Below are 18,580 nucleotides of genomic sequence, written 5' to 3' on the forward strand. Positions count from 1 at the left end.
GGAGTGGGGTGCCATTGTCCTATTCTAACACTAACCAGATTTAAGATTGTATCACAAGCATCTGATACATTTTATGCACGAGACTTTCTTGAACATTCTAGGAAAACGTCACTATTATGCAAAAATCATAAAAAAACAAAACCCCTCAACAGTACAACCCAAATGATTGTTTTCAAACGCTGCATCCCGCAGGTACTTTTATTGTCCTTAGACAAATGGCCAAAACCTTGGCTACAGATGCTAGGAAGAGACCATGATTAGAATGCTAAGAAAACGAAGACTTGGTGCTGGGGCGCGAAAGTTCTCTGGTTGACGCTAGAACGAGGAAACTGCTGAATGTTCAGCTTTTGAAATACGGTTTTTGCATCGTAAAGAAAAAAGATTAACCTATCAGGAAGAACCGAGCACATCCAATTACCAATCAAGAGCCGGAAAGAAGCCAAAGCCAGGGGATACCCCACGCATCAACGAGGACGTCATTCTCTCTTCTTCGCCAATAAGCAGTTGGATAGGGCGGGGCAAGAGGCGGGCCAATGGCCATAAAAAACAAACAACAATCTTCAGTACAACTGCCCTAGCCACAGTCCTTGCCTAGCAAACCTCTGGAGCAAACTCCTGGGCAAGGCGCTTGTTAAATACTTTCAACTCTTCTTCTCGCCCGGGGACAGTTTTAATAGAGTACTTTCCTTACATCAGAACAAGGGCCTTCTTTCCACCAGCTCCCACAGATTCGCAGAAAGCACACTGCAACTTTGCGCTTTCTACCTTCGCAGGAACTGGCAGTCCAGCGCTACCTGAGGTGGGGGCGGCCTCAGTGCGCAGGCGTGCATGCCTCCTGGAGGCGGGGCTATAGCGACCCATGTCGGCATGGGAGTTGTATTTCTTTTGGCCGCAAAACTCAATCATCTCGGAGGCAAAAGGAACTACATTTCCCGGGAGTCTCCGCAACTTCGGGGCGGGCGGGCTGATTCGTTAATGAGCTCGAGGAAGCCGCGGCGCGGCCCACCAGGTTCCAAAACAAGGAAATGAAGGGGGGAGGCGGGACTGGGGGTGCCTGCGGGAGCTGCCGCCGCCGCCGCGGAGGAGGAGGAGGTGGAGGAGGTGGCTGCAGCGGCCGCCGAGAAGTCCCTTGCTGAAGGCGAATCGCGGGGCGGCGGGCAGCGCGCGCGCGCGCGCCCGAGAGGTGGCTGTTGGAGAAGTGGAGCGGCGGTCGCAGGGGGAGGAGGAGGAGGAGGGACTGAGCGGCGGCGGCCCCCGCGTCCCGGTGCCTCTATGGGGAAAGCAGACAATGGATTATGATTTCAAGGCGAAGCTGGCGGCGGAGCGGGAGCGGGTGGAGGATTTGTTTGAGTACGAAGGGTGCAAAGTGGGACGCGGCACCTACGGGCACGTCTACAAGGCGAGGCGAAAAGATGGGTAAGAGCAGGGGCGGGGGGTGAAGGCTTGCTCGGGTCCTCGCCCAGCTCGCGACCTCGCGGGATGGGTGGGTCGAAGCCCAGTCGGGCCGTGCCCGGGCTGGGGGCCAGGCGGAGGTGGTCTCGGGGCTGCGTCCCGCGGCAGACTCTCGGGGACGCGGGTTCTGCCAGACCCCAGCGTCGCGCCCGTCGAACTCCCGCGGCGCAGCCTGGTTGGGGGGCGTAGGTCTGGTCCCGAAGGGCGCTCTCCGCGTGCCAGGAGCTGGCGGCGGGACTCGAGTTGGGACCTCGGTTGGAGGTGGAGTTTGGGAGGAGGGGTGTCTGGTCTCCAGGGGAGACGCGGAGGGCTGGGAGAGCTCCGCGGAGGAGTTGCCGCTCCGGCCCTGGGCTGCTGGTGACGGTCGTGGTGGAACTTCCAATCGGCTGAGCGCCTCCCGGGGGCGGCGGTTTGAAACCTCGCGGAGGAGTCTGTCGGGCGGCCCAGAGCACCTGGGTCGTCGCCAGCCTCACCGGTGTGAGCCGTTGGGCACCTTGGCCCTAGGGGCCAGCCAGCCCGGGGGTCCCTCGGCGCGATCCCTTCTGTCCGTGTCGTGTGCCTGGCGGCCACTTCTTCACGCCGCTTCGCCAGGCTGCGAGTTCTCTTTCTCCCATTCTCAATTTCCAGTTCCGCACCTTCCCCTCGAATGTAGGACCTTCTGAGAGACGAACCGCGTTTTGCTGGCAGAACTTGTACCTCATTTGGCCGCACCTTGGGTATTCTTACGTCCTCCACTCCATCCCTGCCAGACGACTGCGTGCTGAGGTTTATCGGGCACCTAAATTATCCAGAACGGAATTCGAGTGACACAGTGCTGGGCCTGAATCTCTGTTTTCCTGGGCGGTGAGAGATAATTTTAGGGACCCCTTGGTAAGCTCTTACTAATTGTTCTCTTAGGAGAAGAAGAGCTGGACGTTATATTGAAAAACGCCTGTCCTTCGTCCTGGAGGGCACGAGGCTCGTACTCCAGGACAGGTGGAACCAGTTCCCTGCCTGAGAAGGGTGGGTTTAAGTCAGTCGTCACCTTAGGGCCCATCCTGGCAGGAATTCCCCTTCCCCAGAGTTAGGGAGCTCAGGAACATCTGCCTATCCCGCTTAAACTTTAAAGACGATCAAACTATGTGGAAGAGAGTTTTTAGGATCGTAGCGAAACGTTTCTGAATGAACTGATTATCAGCCATAACGACGATGGAAAAATCTGAAGTGCTGCTCGTTCTGCGCACGCTTTTGTAATTGACATGGCTGATTGATGGACTCTAGGATCAAAGTAGTAGTAGTGTGTGGGTGTGTGTGGGCGCTTGCTTGCTTGCTGATTTCATACAGGGAAGGAGCAAGCACAACTTTATAAACTGTTTTATCATGAAGGATGGTGAAAACTACAAGGTACTTTGCAAGTGTAAAGGATTGTTATTATTGCAAATAACTTTTTTCTTTTGTTATAGCTGAATGGGCCCCAGAGTATTTAGTTGTTTGTAAACTTTTCTCATAATTTCTTTAGTTAATTGCCAGGTGTCCTTGAATGAATATCTTGGAGTGCGAAGTACTATAATTGTATTTTGGTTTTTTTTTGGAATATTTAGGCTGCTTGTTATACTGGTGTTCCTGTGGGAGTCTTAGCAGATATGTTTGGGGAAAGAACATCTAGCTTTTCTGTTTGGACGTTAGCGTTACAAAACAAATCTGAAGTGCTTTTCATATTCCTCGTGCTAACTTCGTAATATATTTGAACTAAAATTTTTAAGATGTATTTTAATTTTATTGTTAAAAAAGATTAAAACAAATTTTAAGCAGGCAACTTTTGAAAAAAGTTAAAAATTCTGCTTCTGAATTGTATTTGAATAGCACAGGCTACAACACCGAATAGATTATTTAATTCCTCCTTCTATTCTTTTTGAATATTTTCCCCTCTAATAAAATTTTTGATTTGAATACACTTCCTTCTTGAGTGATATTTGTTTGATTAGAATTAATAAAGCCTCTTTGGTTGAGTAAGATCAATTGGTGAATCTTCAAAATATTATACTTAAAAAAAAACTTTTAGGATCTGAAAGCATTAGTTTAAGTAACTAAATTATATGTAAGAAAAATAAATATAAAGACTTTTTTCTTAGACAAAGAGTCTAGTTGAGATTTGAGGCCTTATAGTGAACACACATCTCTTGTGCCTTGGTAGCAAGATTAGTTTTGTGTTCATTGATACCAGCTGATTCGAAAGAACAAAGTTTTTAGTGATGATTCTAAACTGATACAGATTTGCATACTAAAAGATTTTACACTCTGATCATGGTAAATTACAGTGTAGCTTTTTCCAGAATTTATTTTGGTTAACTCAGAAGTATAATGCTATTTTAGGGAGCAAGAGAGAAATCACATGAGTACCTTAAAGAGGAACTATTCTGGTGTATATAATGTAGCATATAGGCAAAAAATTGTTTAGATCTCTAGAAGAAACACTAGAAGTAAGGTAACATTCATTAGAAAAGCCTCTGCTTATAGTTTAATAGTAGAGTTTACAAAACCATAGAATGTTATTTCCTTTGAAACATGACTTTAACTTAGGCCCTGTTAATTATGCTACATAAATTTGTAACAGAATGGAGATGCAACATTTACAACTGGGTTTTTCACCTTTAATAAAAATGAGATTTGTTTCGTCTTTCTGTTCTGAAGGAAGAGGATTTTTTTGACTCAACTTTTTTTTTTTTAATCAGTCATAAAAGTTATTCTTGAAGAGAAACTAGAATATTTCTAGACTTTATGAGCAAGAATTTGTAGTACAGTTTTTCTTTCAACATTAAGAAAAAGTCACATAACAGTATGGTTACAAATCTCAAGACCACATTTATCACGTTTGAAACACTTCTTGTTTTCTTTGATAAAGGAATATTGTTAAAAATGTTCTTTGTAAGAGATTCAGGCAAATATTCCATACTAGCATTATGTCTGAAAACTGTTATACCCAACAATAATACCATTCAACTTTGCAGACATTCATTTAGCTCTTTGAAACCACTCCAATAAAAGAATGCTTTTGGGGGATATTTTGAAATACAGTAATTGAAAGTGAAATGGCTGACAGAGCCATCTTACAGAGTTTCAGTTTTGCCTAAGGGTTTCAGATGAGAAGTAGTTGGTAACTACATGTCTTAATGTCTGTCATGAAATCCTTGACAATAAATGTAATCAGTACATGTAGATACATTTAGGTAAATGATAGGTACAATAGTGTCTGCCTGTTTTTGATGGGTTTTTCACATTGGTTCGTAGTTAATATAGGTGATAGTTATTTGGGTTTTTGGAGACCTCCCAAAGATTTAAGGTATATTATTAATGATCATAATATTTTAGAACTTTCAAAGGTTTTAGGTCATCTAGTCTAATTTCTTTTTACAAATGAGAAAACCAGAGTTTTAAGAGATGTCATGCCCATAGTTTTGGCAAAGACAAGCCTATAATCCCAGTTTCTTGAATCTGAGTTCCTGCATTTTCTAATGTGTTTTCCCTCCTAATACCTGGGGAGAAAAAGCGAAGAAGACCATATTGCTTCCAGTTTTGACTATCTTATTGTGTAAACTTTCTATGCAAAGGACACTACATCTATATCGAAAAAATACAGAGAAGGGAAAGTGTCCCATATGAGGGGCATTTAAAAAAGTAGACGTCAGGCCAGTAGGTGCTGCCTCATGCAGTTGCTTCTCTTAATCTGGTTTCTCTTCATCTTCACTATCATTGGCTTTGACCATCATCTCTGATTTGCACGATAGCCGAATTGGTCTCTGCCATTAGTCTTTTCTCACTGTAGTCCTAGATCCAAGTTGCTGCCAGTGTTACTTTCCTACAAAATAAAATCAATCATGTCGTATCTCTTCTTGGAAAACTGTACATTCTCTGTGGCTCATCTGGTTCCATCAGATCTTAATTCCCTAGTTTGGCATGTAAAAACCGTTTGCATTTGGATCCTAAAGTCTAGTCTTTACAGCCTTTATGCCTGCCACCACCTCCCTCCTTTTTCAGTGTGTTCAAGCCATATGCTTCTGTAGCATTCAACTGCTCATATTTTTCTAGGATTTGCTAAGTCCTTTTCATGTCTCATTTTGTTTTTTCTATACTCAAACCAGAATGGTGTTGCTCTGTGTTTCTCTCTCCTCTCTCCCCCTTCCACAAACCTGGGAAACTCCTGCTCACAGTTGAATACCCAATTCAAATAGCTTTTCTTTAGAAGTCTTCCTCAGCCACCCAGTGTATTCATCTGTGTTTCTGCCCCTCTTGTTCTTGTGTGTAGAATATCACTGTGATATTAATCTGCTCTGTAAACTATTAGCTACAAATGGATCATTGTCATCCTCTGTCTCCACCTTGTATAGGGCTGAGCATGTAAGAATGCTCAAAAATTGCATTAAAATTTTAAAAAATGCCCTAAATTGGAAAAAATAGATATTTTTTCTTCTCAGGTAAACATACTTAACCTGTGTTTTCAGTATTTGTTTTGAAAGCCTGAAATACAGTGATACTACGTGACATAAGCAGTTCAATGTAAATATTTCTATAGCATTAACTAGGTCCAGTGTAATTTTTTTCTCAAAGAAATTATATGCTGTTTTTCAAGATAGTCCATACATTTCTTTTAATAGATTGATAAGTAATGTGGGTAATTTTTGAATTATTAAGTATTTTCCCCCCTCTTAGGCCACCTCTTCTAAAATTGCTAACTGTAGTAATCTGTCTTCTGTGCTTTTACTATCAATTTTATAGAGAAGCTTAGAAAATGTCAGCATTCAAACATTTTAGGAAATTTTTTGATACGGATTCATGTTAAAAAATTAAGTACCTTTATTAGCAAATCAGGTGACCATGAGCTTGTTTAATTAGTTCTTCATTTGAGCACTTCAGGCCTTCAAGACTTTGTTTTTGAGGCCCAGAAGGAATATTCTTTTCAATGAAATTTGGTTGTCTAGAGCAGTGGTTGACAAACTTCTCCTCTAAAGAGGCAGAAACTAAATATTTAGGTTTTGTGGACCAGACCATCTATGTCAAAATTACTTGAATCTGCTATTGTAGTGCCAGAGTATCCACAGACAGTGTATAAATGAACACAAACTGAAATGGCTGTGTTCCAGTAGGAAAAAAACCAGGTAGTGGGCTGTATTTGGCCCACAGGCTATAATTTGGCAACCCTTAGTCTAGAACGCTGATGTCCAATAGGATTGTCTGCAGTGATGAAAATGCATCTGTGTTGTCCAGTAAGGCAGCCAGCCGCTAGCCACATGTGGCTCAAGAAATGTGGTTAGGGTGACCAAGAAACTGGCCAGTAGCAATGATATTGGACTTAGCAGGAAAAAAACTTGAGTTTTTTTTGAGCAGATGGCTTAGCAACAGTTCTTAAATCCATGAAGTGACCTTTCTATGAAAATGAGTGACAGTGTGAACAAGTGAAATCAGAAGGTTTGGGTCTTTTTCAAGATAATAGAAAAAAATTTGAAGCTGAAATAATTTAATAAACAAGTACTTGAACTGAAAAGCTTTCAATTTATGAGTGGGATCAAGGATAGTTGATTACTTTAAAAAAAGTATTTCATTAAAGTATATGTATTTAGTAGTAAATGCACATGCATAAAAAAGATTATACAATCTGGTTGCCACCCTTTATGTTTTACCAAATCACTGTAATTTGTGTACATTCGATGAGTTTGTTCCAAGCCAAAAAAAAAAAAAAGCTTGCACAATGTATTTTAAGTTTTCCTTTTCCCAGTCACCCTTTTCCCTTTCTCGAGACAGCCATTCTTGGTTTTCTTTTTTAGAGGAATTTTCTTGGGAGTATGTGTGTTTAATAAGTAGTAGTGTGCTTTAAGTGGGATTTCCAGGTGGTTCAGTGGATGTCAGTATGGATGAATTAAGAATTTTTACTTTTGTATACTATATTTTGAACTGGATATGCTAGATCAAAAATTAATATATGATGTTAAATTACATATTTGTTTTTTTCAGAATTCTCAAGTAGTGTTGTGAAAGTTGGACATCAGTATAGAACGCTTGAAGGGAATATATTACAATTTGGAATTTTCTTGGTGGTAAATGTCCAAGAGTATTTGACTAGTGTGTTTTTAAAGATCCACTTCTTCCTTTACTTGTGATACTGTGAGTATATAGTTTCGTGCAGCTTTGGATTCCAAAATAAAGATACACACTCTTTGCTTTTTTTCAAAGAGCATTTTAACATTTTGAATTACCAACATGAGTATTTCTTTAAAAACAGGTAGTTTTTAAGGTCTAGAACCATAAAGAGGTAGCTGAGAGAACTATTTAAAGGTTTTTGTCCGTTTATAAATAGCAGATAGTCCAACACTTCCTGTAATAGCCATTTTGAGCATGCATTGTGCAGGATAAAAGAGAGTCTCCAGAGAGAGGACAGGATGTAATTCAAGATACAAGGGTGGAGCAGTAGGTTTTTATTGAGGGTTTAGTTCTTATACAGAAGTGGGTAATGGATCAAAGAGAAATAAAAACCTGTAAAGTTCTCAAACAATTTATGTCTCTATAAAACATCTTTAATTTCTAATAGAATAAGTCTTTCTGAAGAAAAAAATATACCCTCCTTACAGAGGTTTGAAACTTAAGTATTTTTTATTTAAAGAGATTATTTCAGTGAGACTTTGTGGTAGACCTCAGTTACTAATATGAATATGATTAGGATATGGATTTAATTACCATGTAGGCCAGCTAATTTTGTTTTGTTCTGTGACCACAGACCAAAGTCCTGTCGTGGCAAACTATTTTACAGCTATTTATAGATATTTACATTTGGACAGAAAGGTAAGTCTATGGCTGCTGGAAAAGTAAGGTAAAACTTTCCTCATAGAGGGGTTAGTTGTGTCTTTCTGTAGAAAAGTTATTTTTTGTTACGATTGTTAAAGAAATTCACTTGGTGAAAAACCTAAGCAGTTTGAGGAACAAACTGTGTTGCTTTTTACAAAAGTTAGTTTCCTTTTCCCCTTTGCCTTTTACAATTATATTTGCATTTTAAGAGTGTCTTAGACACTGAGCGAGTCCTATTGTTTTGGATTATGGTGCAAATTAAAAAAAATCTTTTTGACTTTCTTTTCTGAATATTTATATGTAATTTGAGCTTGTGTAACTTAGAAAACCAGAGTTCTATTAAGTAATTTCTCAGCAGTCTTTTCATCTTTACAGTATGTATCAAAGTAGAAATATTTTTTTTGTGCTATTAAAATTTATCAAGTAATAGTTGCAGATGAGTAAAAAAAACTCCCAACAATTTATTGGTATGTAAAATGAAGACTAAAAGCCTTCCTTCTTACTGTCTACTTCCAAGCCCCCTTGACTTCTCAGAGATAACCTGTGTTAACTGTTTCTGTTTTAAGTTTTGCTGATGCTTCCCATTATAACTCTAAGAAACATATATATAATTGTCTTGATTTATCAACTTTAGGCAGTGTCTGTTGACTTTCCTAGAAAAGCTGAGCAATTTTCTGAGATTTCACTATCCTCTTTTCCCATCTCAAGCTTCAAATTTATTACCTTTGTTGCTTAAAGATTTTTGTGAATTCTTTTATGACTTTGAAGTATAAACTTAGATGTCTTTTTTTTTTAGTTTGTCAACTTATGTGTTATCTGTGATCTTCCTGCTGTGAATGTTAAGGAAAGTAACAAAATTTTTTCCTGCTTTTTTTCTCATACTCCTGGATTTTTAAAGTATAATTTTTATAACTTCCTAGTTGATCCACTGCTTTTTGTCTGTGGGTTGATTTTTTAAAAGTATACTGGAAACCACTCAACAGCTTTAAAATATTATGATTATGGAATTTATTGCTGAATTAATTAGCATTCTGAGGCCCATAGAGAGGGAAATGTGGACTTGTGTACCAAGTAAGTAAGTGCTGCGTGCAACAATCTTCCAAGTATCAGTGCCCAGTGGATCTTCTTTTGCTCTTTCTTCAAGTCTTTTGGGTCATACTCAGCTAGCAGTTTTTCTTTATATCCCATGGTTGGTTTTTCTTGGATTGTCTTTTGTTGTTGTTGGTTAGCTGAAGATATCTTTTTAATTAGCTTTTTCATATAGGATGTGTAGATTTTTGACTTCTTGCATATCAGATAATGTTTTTTTGTCCTCATACTTTATTGATTGTTGGGCTGAATATAGAATTCTGTATTAAGAAAATTTCTTTTTCTTAGAACCCAAAACTAAGCTTCATGGCTTTTGGCATTTCTTGTTGCTCATGGGAAGTTTCTTTATTAGAAACTTGGTTTTCGCCTCTCTTAAAGGTTTTCACTTATCCATGAATTCTAAAGTTTCACCAGAGTCTATCTAGAATGTGTAGGTCTTTTTTTTTTTCTTTCCATTTATCTAGCTTTGTTTCTTGTGTCTTTTACAGATTATTTTTTGAATAGATGAACTATGAACATAGTTGAACTTCAAAAGTTAAAAAGTGGTATACAGTGGCTTTAGTTGCATCTTGCTACCTTCACTCCTTCATTGCCATTTTCCAATCCTGCTAGTTTCTTACGGATCTTTTAAGTGGGCCTTTCTTCTCTTAGGTTTAGGGCAATTTTTGTTTCCTGTTATTTACTTCTTCTCCTTCTGTTTCCTCTTTTGTTCTCTTCAGATATGTTTATTAAGTGTTGACCTTTTATGTTCTATCTTCCCTGTCTCTTAAATTCATTCTCAATTTTTTCAACTCCTTCTCTCTATAAGACATTTGAGAAGATTTCCTTTATTTAATCTTCTAGATTACCAATTTGGTCCTCAGTTGGGGTTGCTATTCTTTTTTTAAATTTATTTATTTATTTATTTCTTGGCTGCACTGGGTCTTCATTGCTGCGTGGGCTTTCTCTAGCTGTGGCAAATGGCAGCTACTTTCTAGTTGTACTGCGTGAGCTTCTCATTGTGGTGGTTTCTGTTGTGGAGCACAGGCTCTGTGTGCGAGGGCTCAGTAGGGATCTCTGAAAGGGAAAAGGGACGAGTAGAAAGGTCAGTTAGGAAAGACTGACACTTTTTATTTTTGGCCTCACCACATAGCTTGTAGAATCTTAGTTCCCTGACCAGGGATTAAACCTGGGTCCTCAATAGAGAAAGTGTGGAGTCCTAACCACTGAACAGCCAAATAATTCCCAAGAGGACCACTTTGAGGTCATGCAGTAGTAATTTCTCAATAACATTCATCTCTGCCTGTGTTCATCCATCAATCTATTCTCTGTCCAAGTTTCTGTCTGTCTGTCTTCATCTACCTGTCTTTTAGCCATCTGTCCATTCTCTCTTTTCACCTGTTTTCCACTTTTCTGTCTTTCCATTCATTTATCCATCCTTTACTGTTTATTGTTTGATTCCTTTCCATGAGCCAAGTATTATGCCATAGGTAATGAGGATACAAGAGTAAATGACATGTAATCTCTGACTACAAAGACTGAAACTGGATATACTCACAATAATTTACCAATAGTTGATTGTGGGAATGAAATTTGGGTTGAGAGGAAGACATTTGAAAAGAGAGATGAGAGATGAGGGTTCAGTCCCTGGGTCGGGAAGATTCCCTGTTGGAGGGCATGGCAATACACCCCAGTATTCTTGCCTGGAGAATCCCATGGACAGAGTAGCCTGGCAAGCTACGCTCAGTGGGCTCACAAGGAGTCGGACACGACTGAAGCAACTTAGCACACTGTGGGGAGAGAGCAAATTAGCCACGATGGCGTGGTCAGGCTCTCTTTCCCCACAGCCTCTTGCTCTTGCGCCACGGTTTGTAAATGACTGTAACAGCTGAGCTCCTTTGCAGCACTGTGCATGCGTGTCTTGAGGTACTTGCTTGGTCCCAGGCTACTTTGTGCTGTATACATACATGGGCTCCACCTAGAAGGCGGCGGCATTACTGCTGTGTCACAGCTGTGTCCATTGGGTCAGCCACGAGAGGAGAGAATATAGCATGCCTTAGCGCTATGGCTGCTGTGTCAGCCAGGAGAGAGGTGGCCTGTTAGGTTATGCTACTGTTGCTGCATCTGCCAGAAGAGAAAAAGTTGTCTGCAGTTCCTATAGCTCGTCGAGTCTTCTTCCAGCCTCTTAGCTGGAGCCTTGCCTACCCTGGGTTCAGCGAACAGTGTGCACAGTGAGACACAGCAAGGCAGTTGGTGTCACAAACAGGATGAAGAGCGATACACACACATACTCTTACATTATTTGAAAAATATCTACATATGTTTATTTTACTATGTGTATACTGCTGCTGCTGCTAAGTCGCTTCAGTCGTGTCCGACTCTGTGCGACCGCATAGACGGCAGCCCACCAGGCTCCCCCGTCCCTGGGATTCTCCAGGCAAGAACACTGGAGTAGGTTGCCATTTCCTTCTCCAATGCATGAAAGTGAAAAGTGAAAGTGAAGTCGCTCAATCGTGTCCGACTTCGAGACCCCATGGACTGCAGCCCACCAGGCTCCTCCATCCATGGGATTTTCCAGGCAAGAGTACTGGAGTGGATTGCTGTTGCCTTCTCCGATGTGTATACTATCTATTCTAAAAAATAAAATATTTTGAGGGAGAGGGTGTGATGATTTGGGAGAATGGCATTGAAACATGTATAATATCATGTAAGAATCGAAATGCCAGTCTATGTCTGATGCAGGATATGACACGCTTGGGGCTGACGCGCGGGGATGACCCAGAGAGATGTTGTGGGGAAGGGGGTGGGAGGGGGGCTCATGTTTGGGAACACATGTACACCTGTGGTGGATTCATGTCAATCTATGCCAAAACCAATACAGAATTGTAAAATAAAAATTAAAAATAAATAAATTAATTAAAAAAAAAAATAAAATAAATCCCCTGAACCTGGAAAAAAATAAATAAATAAATAAAATAAAATATTTAAGAAATAGTGTGTAGAGACTTCCCTGGTGGTCCAGGTGTTAAAACTCTGGGTTCCCAATGCAGAGGGCCTGGGTTCAATCCCTGGTCAGGGAACTAGATCCCACAAGCTGCAATTAAGACCTGGTGCAAGCAGATAAATAAAAGTAAAAAAAAAAAATAGAGTGTATATAACTTTTATTATTGGAATAAGGCAAGTATCTTTTAAAAACAAAGCAGGTTTTATTTTCTTATAAAAGTCAATGTGTTAACAGAAACCCCATATATGTTCATTAAAGAAAAGTTGAGGGGGATACATTAGAAGTTTGGTATTAATATATACATGCTACTGTATATATAAAATAGATAACTGACAGATACCTCCTGAATAGAACAGGGAATCATATTGAGAATCTGATAAGAATCTATAATGGAAAGGAATCCAAAAAAGAAAAAATATAACAAAGTCACTTTGCTGTTCACCCGAAACATTGTAAATTAACTATGTTTTCATTTCTTTGTTTATTTTTGGCTGTACTGGGTTTTCAGTGTTGTGCGAGCTTTTCTCTGGTTGCAGCATGCTGGGACTGCTCTCCCATTGTGGTGCATGGGCTTCTCTTACTGCAGAACTCAGGCTCTAGATTCATGGGTCAGTAGTTGTGGCTCACAGGCTCTAGAGCATAGGCTTGGCAGTTACAGTATGGGCTTAGCTGCCCCATGGCATGTGGAATCTTCCCCAACCAGGTGTACAGGTAATATACAGCCAAGTGATTCCGTATGTGCTTAGTCACTCAGTCGTGTCCAACTCTTTGTAATACCATGGACTGTAGCCTACCAGGCTCCTCTGTCCGTGGGATTTTTCAGGCAAGAGTACTGGAGTGGGTTGCCATGTCCTCCTCCAGGGGATCTTCCCTAGCCAGGGATTGAACCTGCATTTTCTGTGTCTCCTGCATTGCAGATGGATCCTTTACCCACTAAGCCATTAGCAGAGCCCCTCATTTATACAAATATTCATTTTTAAGATTATTTTCTCATATAGATTATCACAGGATATTAGGTAAAGTTCCCTGTACTATACAGTAGGTCCTTGTTGGTTATTTGTCTTATATATAGTAGTATGTTGAAGAAAGAAATGGAAACCCACTCCAGTATTCTTGCCTGGAGAATCCCATGGACCAAGGTGCTTGATGGGCTCCAGTCCATGGGGTCGCAAAGAGTCAGACATGACTGAAGCGACTTAGCATGCATGCATAGGAGTATGTATGTGTTCATCCCAAGCTCCTGATTTATCTGTCCCTCCCCATCACATTTCCTCTTTGGTAACCATAAGTTTGTTTTCAGTATCTATAAGTCTGCTTCTGTTTAGTAAATAAGTTCATTTGCATCTTTTTAAAAATTAGATTCTACATTAGAGTGGTATATATGATGTTTGTCTTTCTCTGACTTCACTTAGTATGATAATCTCTAGGTCCATCCATGTTGCTTCGAGTGGCATTATTTCATTGTTTTTTGTAGCTGAGTCATATTACATTGTATGTGTTACACCATATTTTCTTTATCCATTTGTCAGCCAATGGAAACTTTGGTTGTGTCCATGACTTGGTTGTTGTAAAGAACACTGCAGTGAGCGTGGCGGTACAGGATATCTCTTTGAGATAGTGATTTTGTTTCCTTTGGATATATACCTAGAGGTGGGATTGTTGGATAATCTGGTAGCTCTGTTTTTAATTTAAAAAACTGTTTCTTTATTTTTGGCTGTGCTAGGTCTTTGTTGCCGCGTGTGGTTGTCTCTGGTTCTGGCTTGCAGGGGTTACTCTCTAGTGGTGGTGCACGGGCTACTCATTTTGGTGGCTTCTCTTGTTGCAGAGCACGGGCTCCAGGGCGTGTGGGCTGCAGTAGCTGTGGGTGCCAGGCTCTGGAGCACAGGCTTAGTAGCTGTGGCACATGGGCTGAGTTGCTCCAGGGCATGGAGGGCATCTTCCTGGATCAGGGATTGAACCCACGTCTCCGGTATTGGCAGGCAGATTCTTGACCACGGAGCCACCAGGGAAACCCTGTTTTTAATCTTTTGAGAAACCTTCATACTGAAGTTGTTAGGTAGGTATCTCTTTAGACCTGGTGGTGCCATGAACAAATTACTAAGATACCTAGAGCACTATGAATGAGGTTGGGATCCTCTGACTTAAGGTATGATTAATGTTTATACATACTATCAAATTTCCTTCAAAGACTTGATTTTGGGTGGATGTCTGTGTTCGTCTATCATGTGGCTATTTAATGCTTTAGTTAGCGCTTTCTAATTATTGAACATTTAAGTTCTTCCCAGTATTTTGATAATATAAATAATAGGAATAGATGTTTTCATATATAAACCTTAGTCCATGTATCTGATTTTTTTTTTTTTTAAATAGAGTCAAAAGGCGTAAGTTGTTTTAAGGCTGTTAATACATCTATCTCTTTTTTTAATAGAGAAAGAAAACAAATACATTGAGATGTTCCAAGGACCCTCTGAAAATCTCAAAGTTAGTTGGAGGTCAGAAATGCTTCATTTAGAATTCAGTTTCAGGGAATTTGTCCAAATATCAAAGGCTTTGAACACTTGACTAAAAATTATTCAGATCATTATAAAATAATAATTATCCATATAATGCAAGTGACAATTAAGGATTTTCAAAGGCAAATATAGAAGACTGCATAGTTCTGAGCAAAACTTTAATATCAAGAAGAATTAGGTTTGCTAATTAATCAAAGACATGTGATAAAGGTAACATGAGACACAGGAAATTATCTTGATAAAACACAAAATTGTTACTTTCTAGACAGATTACTTAGAAAGGAAAAGCCTTCACAGTAGCTTATCAAGAGTGACCCTTAGTACAATAAAATTTTGCCTTTTTAGCAAATGAAAGAAGATTAAGTTTTAGTTTTATATAAGTACAGGATTGGTGTTAAAACTTATTTTAAAAACTCTTATAATTACAGTTCAGTTTTTAGCCAGTTTGATCACACAAGATTCCTGGTTCCCTCCCTCTCTCCCTCCTTACTTCCCTCTCCTTCTCCTCAACTTTCTCTGTCCATAGTTTGTCCCTTATTTTCCTCTTTCCCATACTGAAATAGCCATCTTAACTTTAGGACAACATTACCTTCTTTCCTCTTAACAAAAATACATCTCCATTACTCACATGTTTTCTTTTTCAAAACACACATCCTACTTGCCTTGTATACAGAGATATTTCTCTTATTTTGAGTCATTTTAAATTATTTATATTTGTAATTCTTAAAAATTTTTAATTCTTAAAAATGAGATTTCTAGTTAAAATTAAGTAAACAGTTGTGAACTTTTACTGGCAAATTTGTGAATACATTTCATAGTTTCTTAAGCATATTTCTCATATCAAATTTTACAATGTGGCACAAAATATGTTTAATAGAAGACCCAAATATTTTTAGTTCCTTTGTAAAAGGAAGCCCAAAGTAGGTAAAGATGTGTTCAGCAATTAATGTTTTAGTATTTTATCTTCTTTGAGAATGATCTAGATAGTCAATGAATAGCCATCATTTAACTTATCTCAGTATAACTTTAAGGTTTCAAGTAACCAAAAAGATTTTGAAAAGTATTGTAAAGTACACATACCATAAAGCACAATTATTGTTGGAAAGTTTACTTATAAAGCTTATCTTAGATCTGTTTTATGTCTCTTGTTCTTAACAATTATGTTTAGATTACTCATGAGACTTGCGTAAGACAGTAATAGCTAACCATCATCTTAAGTTGATAGATTCTTGTTGCTTCTGTAACAGAGATAGCATGAACTTGACTTTTGTTAAATCTTGGTAGAGTAGATTTTATATTTAATGTTGATAACTCAGATCTTGCCTATATAAATTAAACCAACAAACACACTGGCTTTAAAAATTATTTATTTATTTATTTATGCCTGTGCTGGGTCTTTGCTGCTGCTCAGGCTTTTCTCTAGTTGTGGAGAGAGGAAGCTATTTTCTAGTTATATGGGCTTTCCATTGCGGTGACTTCTCTTGTTGTGGAACACAGGCTCTAGGGTGCGTGGGCTCAGCAGTTGTGGCTCCCGGCCTCTGGAGCACAGGCTCATTATTGTGGCACAAGGGCTTAGTAGCTCCGAGGCGTGTAGGGTCTTCCTGGATCAGGGAGCCAGCCCGTGTCTCCTGCATTGGCAGGTGCGTTCTTTACTACTGAGCCACCGGGGAAGCCCGGCGCTGGCTTTTATTTACTAAAGGTTTATCCTGGATCACATGAACTTGTGAAAAAAAAAAAAAAGAGTTTTGGATTTCTGACAGTATACTTATTTTATGTAGCACTTGTTTGTTTTTAAGCCAGTTAAATCTTTTCACAGATAAATTTTAGCAATATCATCTGAAGATAAGAAAATACCCCACAGACATTGATAAACATTTAGACTGCAAACAGACCTTACAGTTTCTGTTCCAACATTTTAGCTATGAGATAAGTATGATAATGCAAAAATCAAAATTAATAAAAGAACAGTTGGGTCCATATTGTGTTTCTGCTAGATGGAATAAATTCAGGCTACCTACTCAGAAGCTTACACTTTTTACTAACATGGACAGAATTTTCATTCGCCTGGTTTTCAGATAGCCTTTCATTCCCCTTTCTTTCTTTACTTCTGATAAGAACTACCTCTTTGAAGTTTCGTTTCAAAGACAGGACCTTCAGTTTCTGGAGAAAACCAGGTAGAACATCTATATCTCAAAAGCTCAGAGAGAGAATGAAAGTTCCTCCTAAATGGACTTTTGGTTCCTAAGGGGAATTTTAACAATGAACTACACACTTCCTGATGAAGGTGAAAGAAGAGAGTGAAAAAGCTGGCTTAAAGCTCAACATTCAAAAAATGAAGATCATGGCATCCGGTCCCTTCACTTTATGGCAAACAGATGGGGAAAAAATGGAAACAGTGACAGATTTTATTTTCTTGGGCTCCAAAATCACTGCGAATTGTGCCTGCAGCCTTGCAATTAAAAGATGCTTGCTCCTTGGGAAAAAAGCAATGACAAACCTAGATAGCATATTAAAAAGCAGAGACATCACTTTGCTGACAAAGGTCTGTCTAGTCAAAGCTGTGGTTGTGTATGGATATGAGAGTTGGACCATAAAGAAGGCTGAGCACTGAAGAATTGATGCTTTTAAACTGTGGTGCTGGGGAAGACTCTTGAGAATCTCTTGGATAGCAAGAAGATCAAACCAGTCAATCTTAAAGGAAATCAACCCTGAATATTCATTGGAAAGACAGATGTTGAAGCTGAAGCTCTTAATACTTTGGCGACCTTATGCGAATAATAGTTTATTATTTAAAAGGTTTTTCACTTGAAAAACCTCTGATACTGGGAAAGATTGAAGGCAGGAGGAGAAGGGATGACAGAGAGTGAGATGGTTGGATGGCATCACTGAGTCAATGGACATGAGTTTGAGCAAACTTCAGGAGATAGTGAAGGACAGGGAAGCCTGGCATGTTGCAGTCCATGGGGTTGCAAAGAGTCAGACACTATTGAGCCACTGAACAGCAGAAGTCTTTTTAGATGAATAAGGGAGGTTTGGAGATTTGAAAAAAGGTAGACTTTGAATTTCTTCTTGAGCTGCATTTTCTGTTTTTGTAAAGACTCAATTTATAAGATGAGGACAGTTACTTTTTAATTCCTTGAAGAGTTAAAGAGAGAGAAGTCGCTCAGTCATGTCCGACTCTTTTCGACTCCATGGACTGTAGCCCACCAGGCTCCTCTAACCATGGAATTTTCTAGGCGAGAGTACTGAAGTGGGTTGCCATTTCCTTCTGCAGGGGATCAAACCCCGGTCTTCCGCATTGCGGGCAGATGTTTGAAGAGTTACGTTGCAACCAAAATAACTCCAAAGAGCTGATCCATCCATCCGTCTGTCTTTTCCAATTTGCTTCCTTTTGTCAGAGAGAAGATCTTCAACTAAGATAGCAATCAAAAGATTCCTATGTTCTAGATCTAAGCCTGTTTGTCTTTGGAATATTTCCTACCCCTCTGGGTCCATAGTTTCATTTCATATTAGCTTAGGGGAGAAGGCCTAAAGTAAAGTTTCTGTCAGGCTTTGAGTATCAGCTTACAGTTTGGCCAAGTTCTGACCAGAGAGCTACTTAAAAAAAAATCCTTTCAAATGTCTTACCTGGTTTCAGTTGAGACAAACAGTAAATATTCCTGGCAGTGTTGGATAACCCCTTAGACTTGAGGCATCTCCAAAGATAGTGCAAAATACACTATCTTCTCAA

At 39.6% G+C, this 18,580-nt stretch overlaps 1 protein-coding gene across 4 annotated transcripts in view; it reads left to right on the forward strand.

Annotated features, from left to right (window-relative positions):
* The first annotated feature begins 1,084 nt into the window (after positions 1 to 1,084).
* CDK19 (cyclin dependent kinase 19) overlaps positions 1,085 to 18,580 on the forward strand; it is a 171,289-nt gene continuing 153,793 nt past the window's right edge. For 2 of the 4 annotated variants that reach the window (XM_040238494.1, XM_040238495.1), the window contains exon 1: positions 1,338 to 1,416. Coding sequence is in view for 1 of the 4 variants with exons in the window: in XM_040238493.1 (XP_040094427.1) it covers positions 1,289 to 1,416 (128 nt within the window). In the remaining 3 variants the exon portion in view is untranslated. Of the gene's footprint in view, positions 1,417 to 18,580 lie in introns of all 4 variants that reach the window. The other 2 variants (XM_040238493.1, XM_040238496.1) reach the window with 2 other exon arrangements.

This window comes from Oryx dammah, unplaced genomic scaffold (genome assembly GCF_014754425.2).
Source record: "Oryx dammah isolate SB20612 unplaced genomic scaffold, SCBI_Odam_1.1 HiC_scaffold_4, whole genome shotgun sequence".
In the NCBI taxonomy this organism is placed as follows: domain Eukaryota; kingdom Metazoa; phylum Chordata; class Mammalia; order Artiodactyla; family Bovidae; genus Oryx; species Oryx dammah.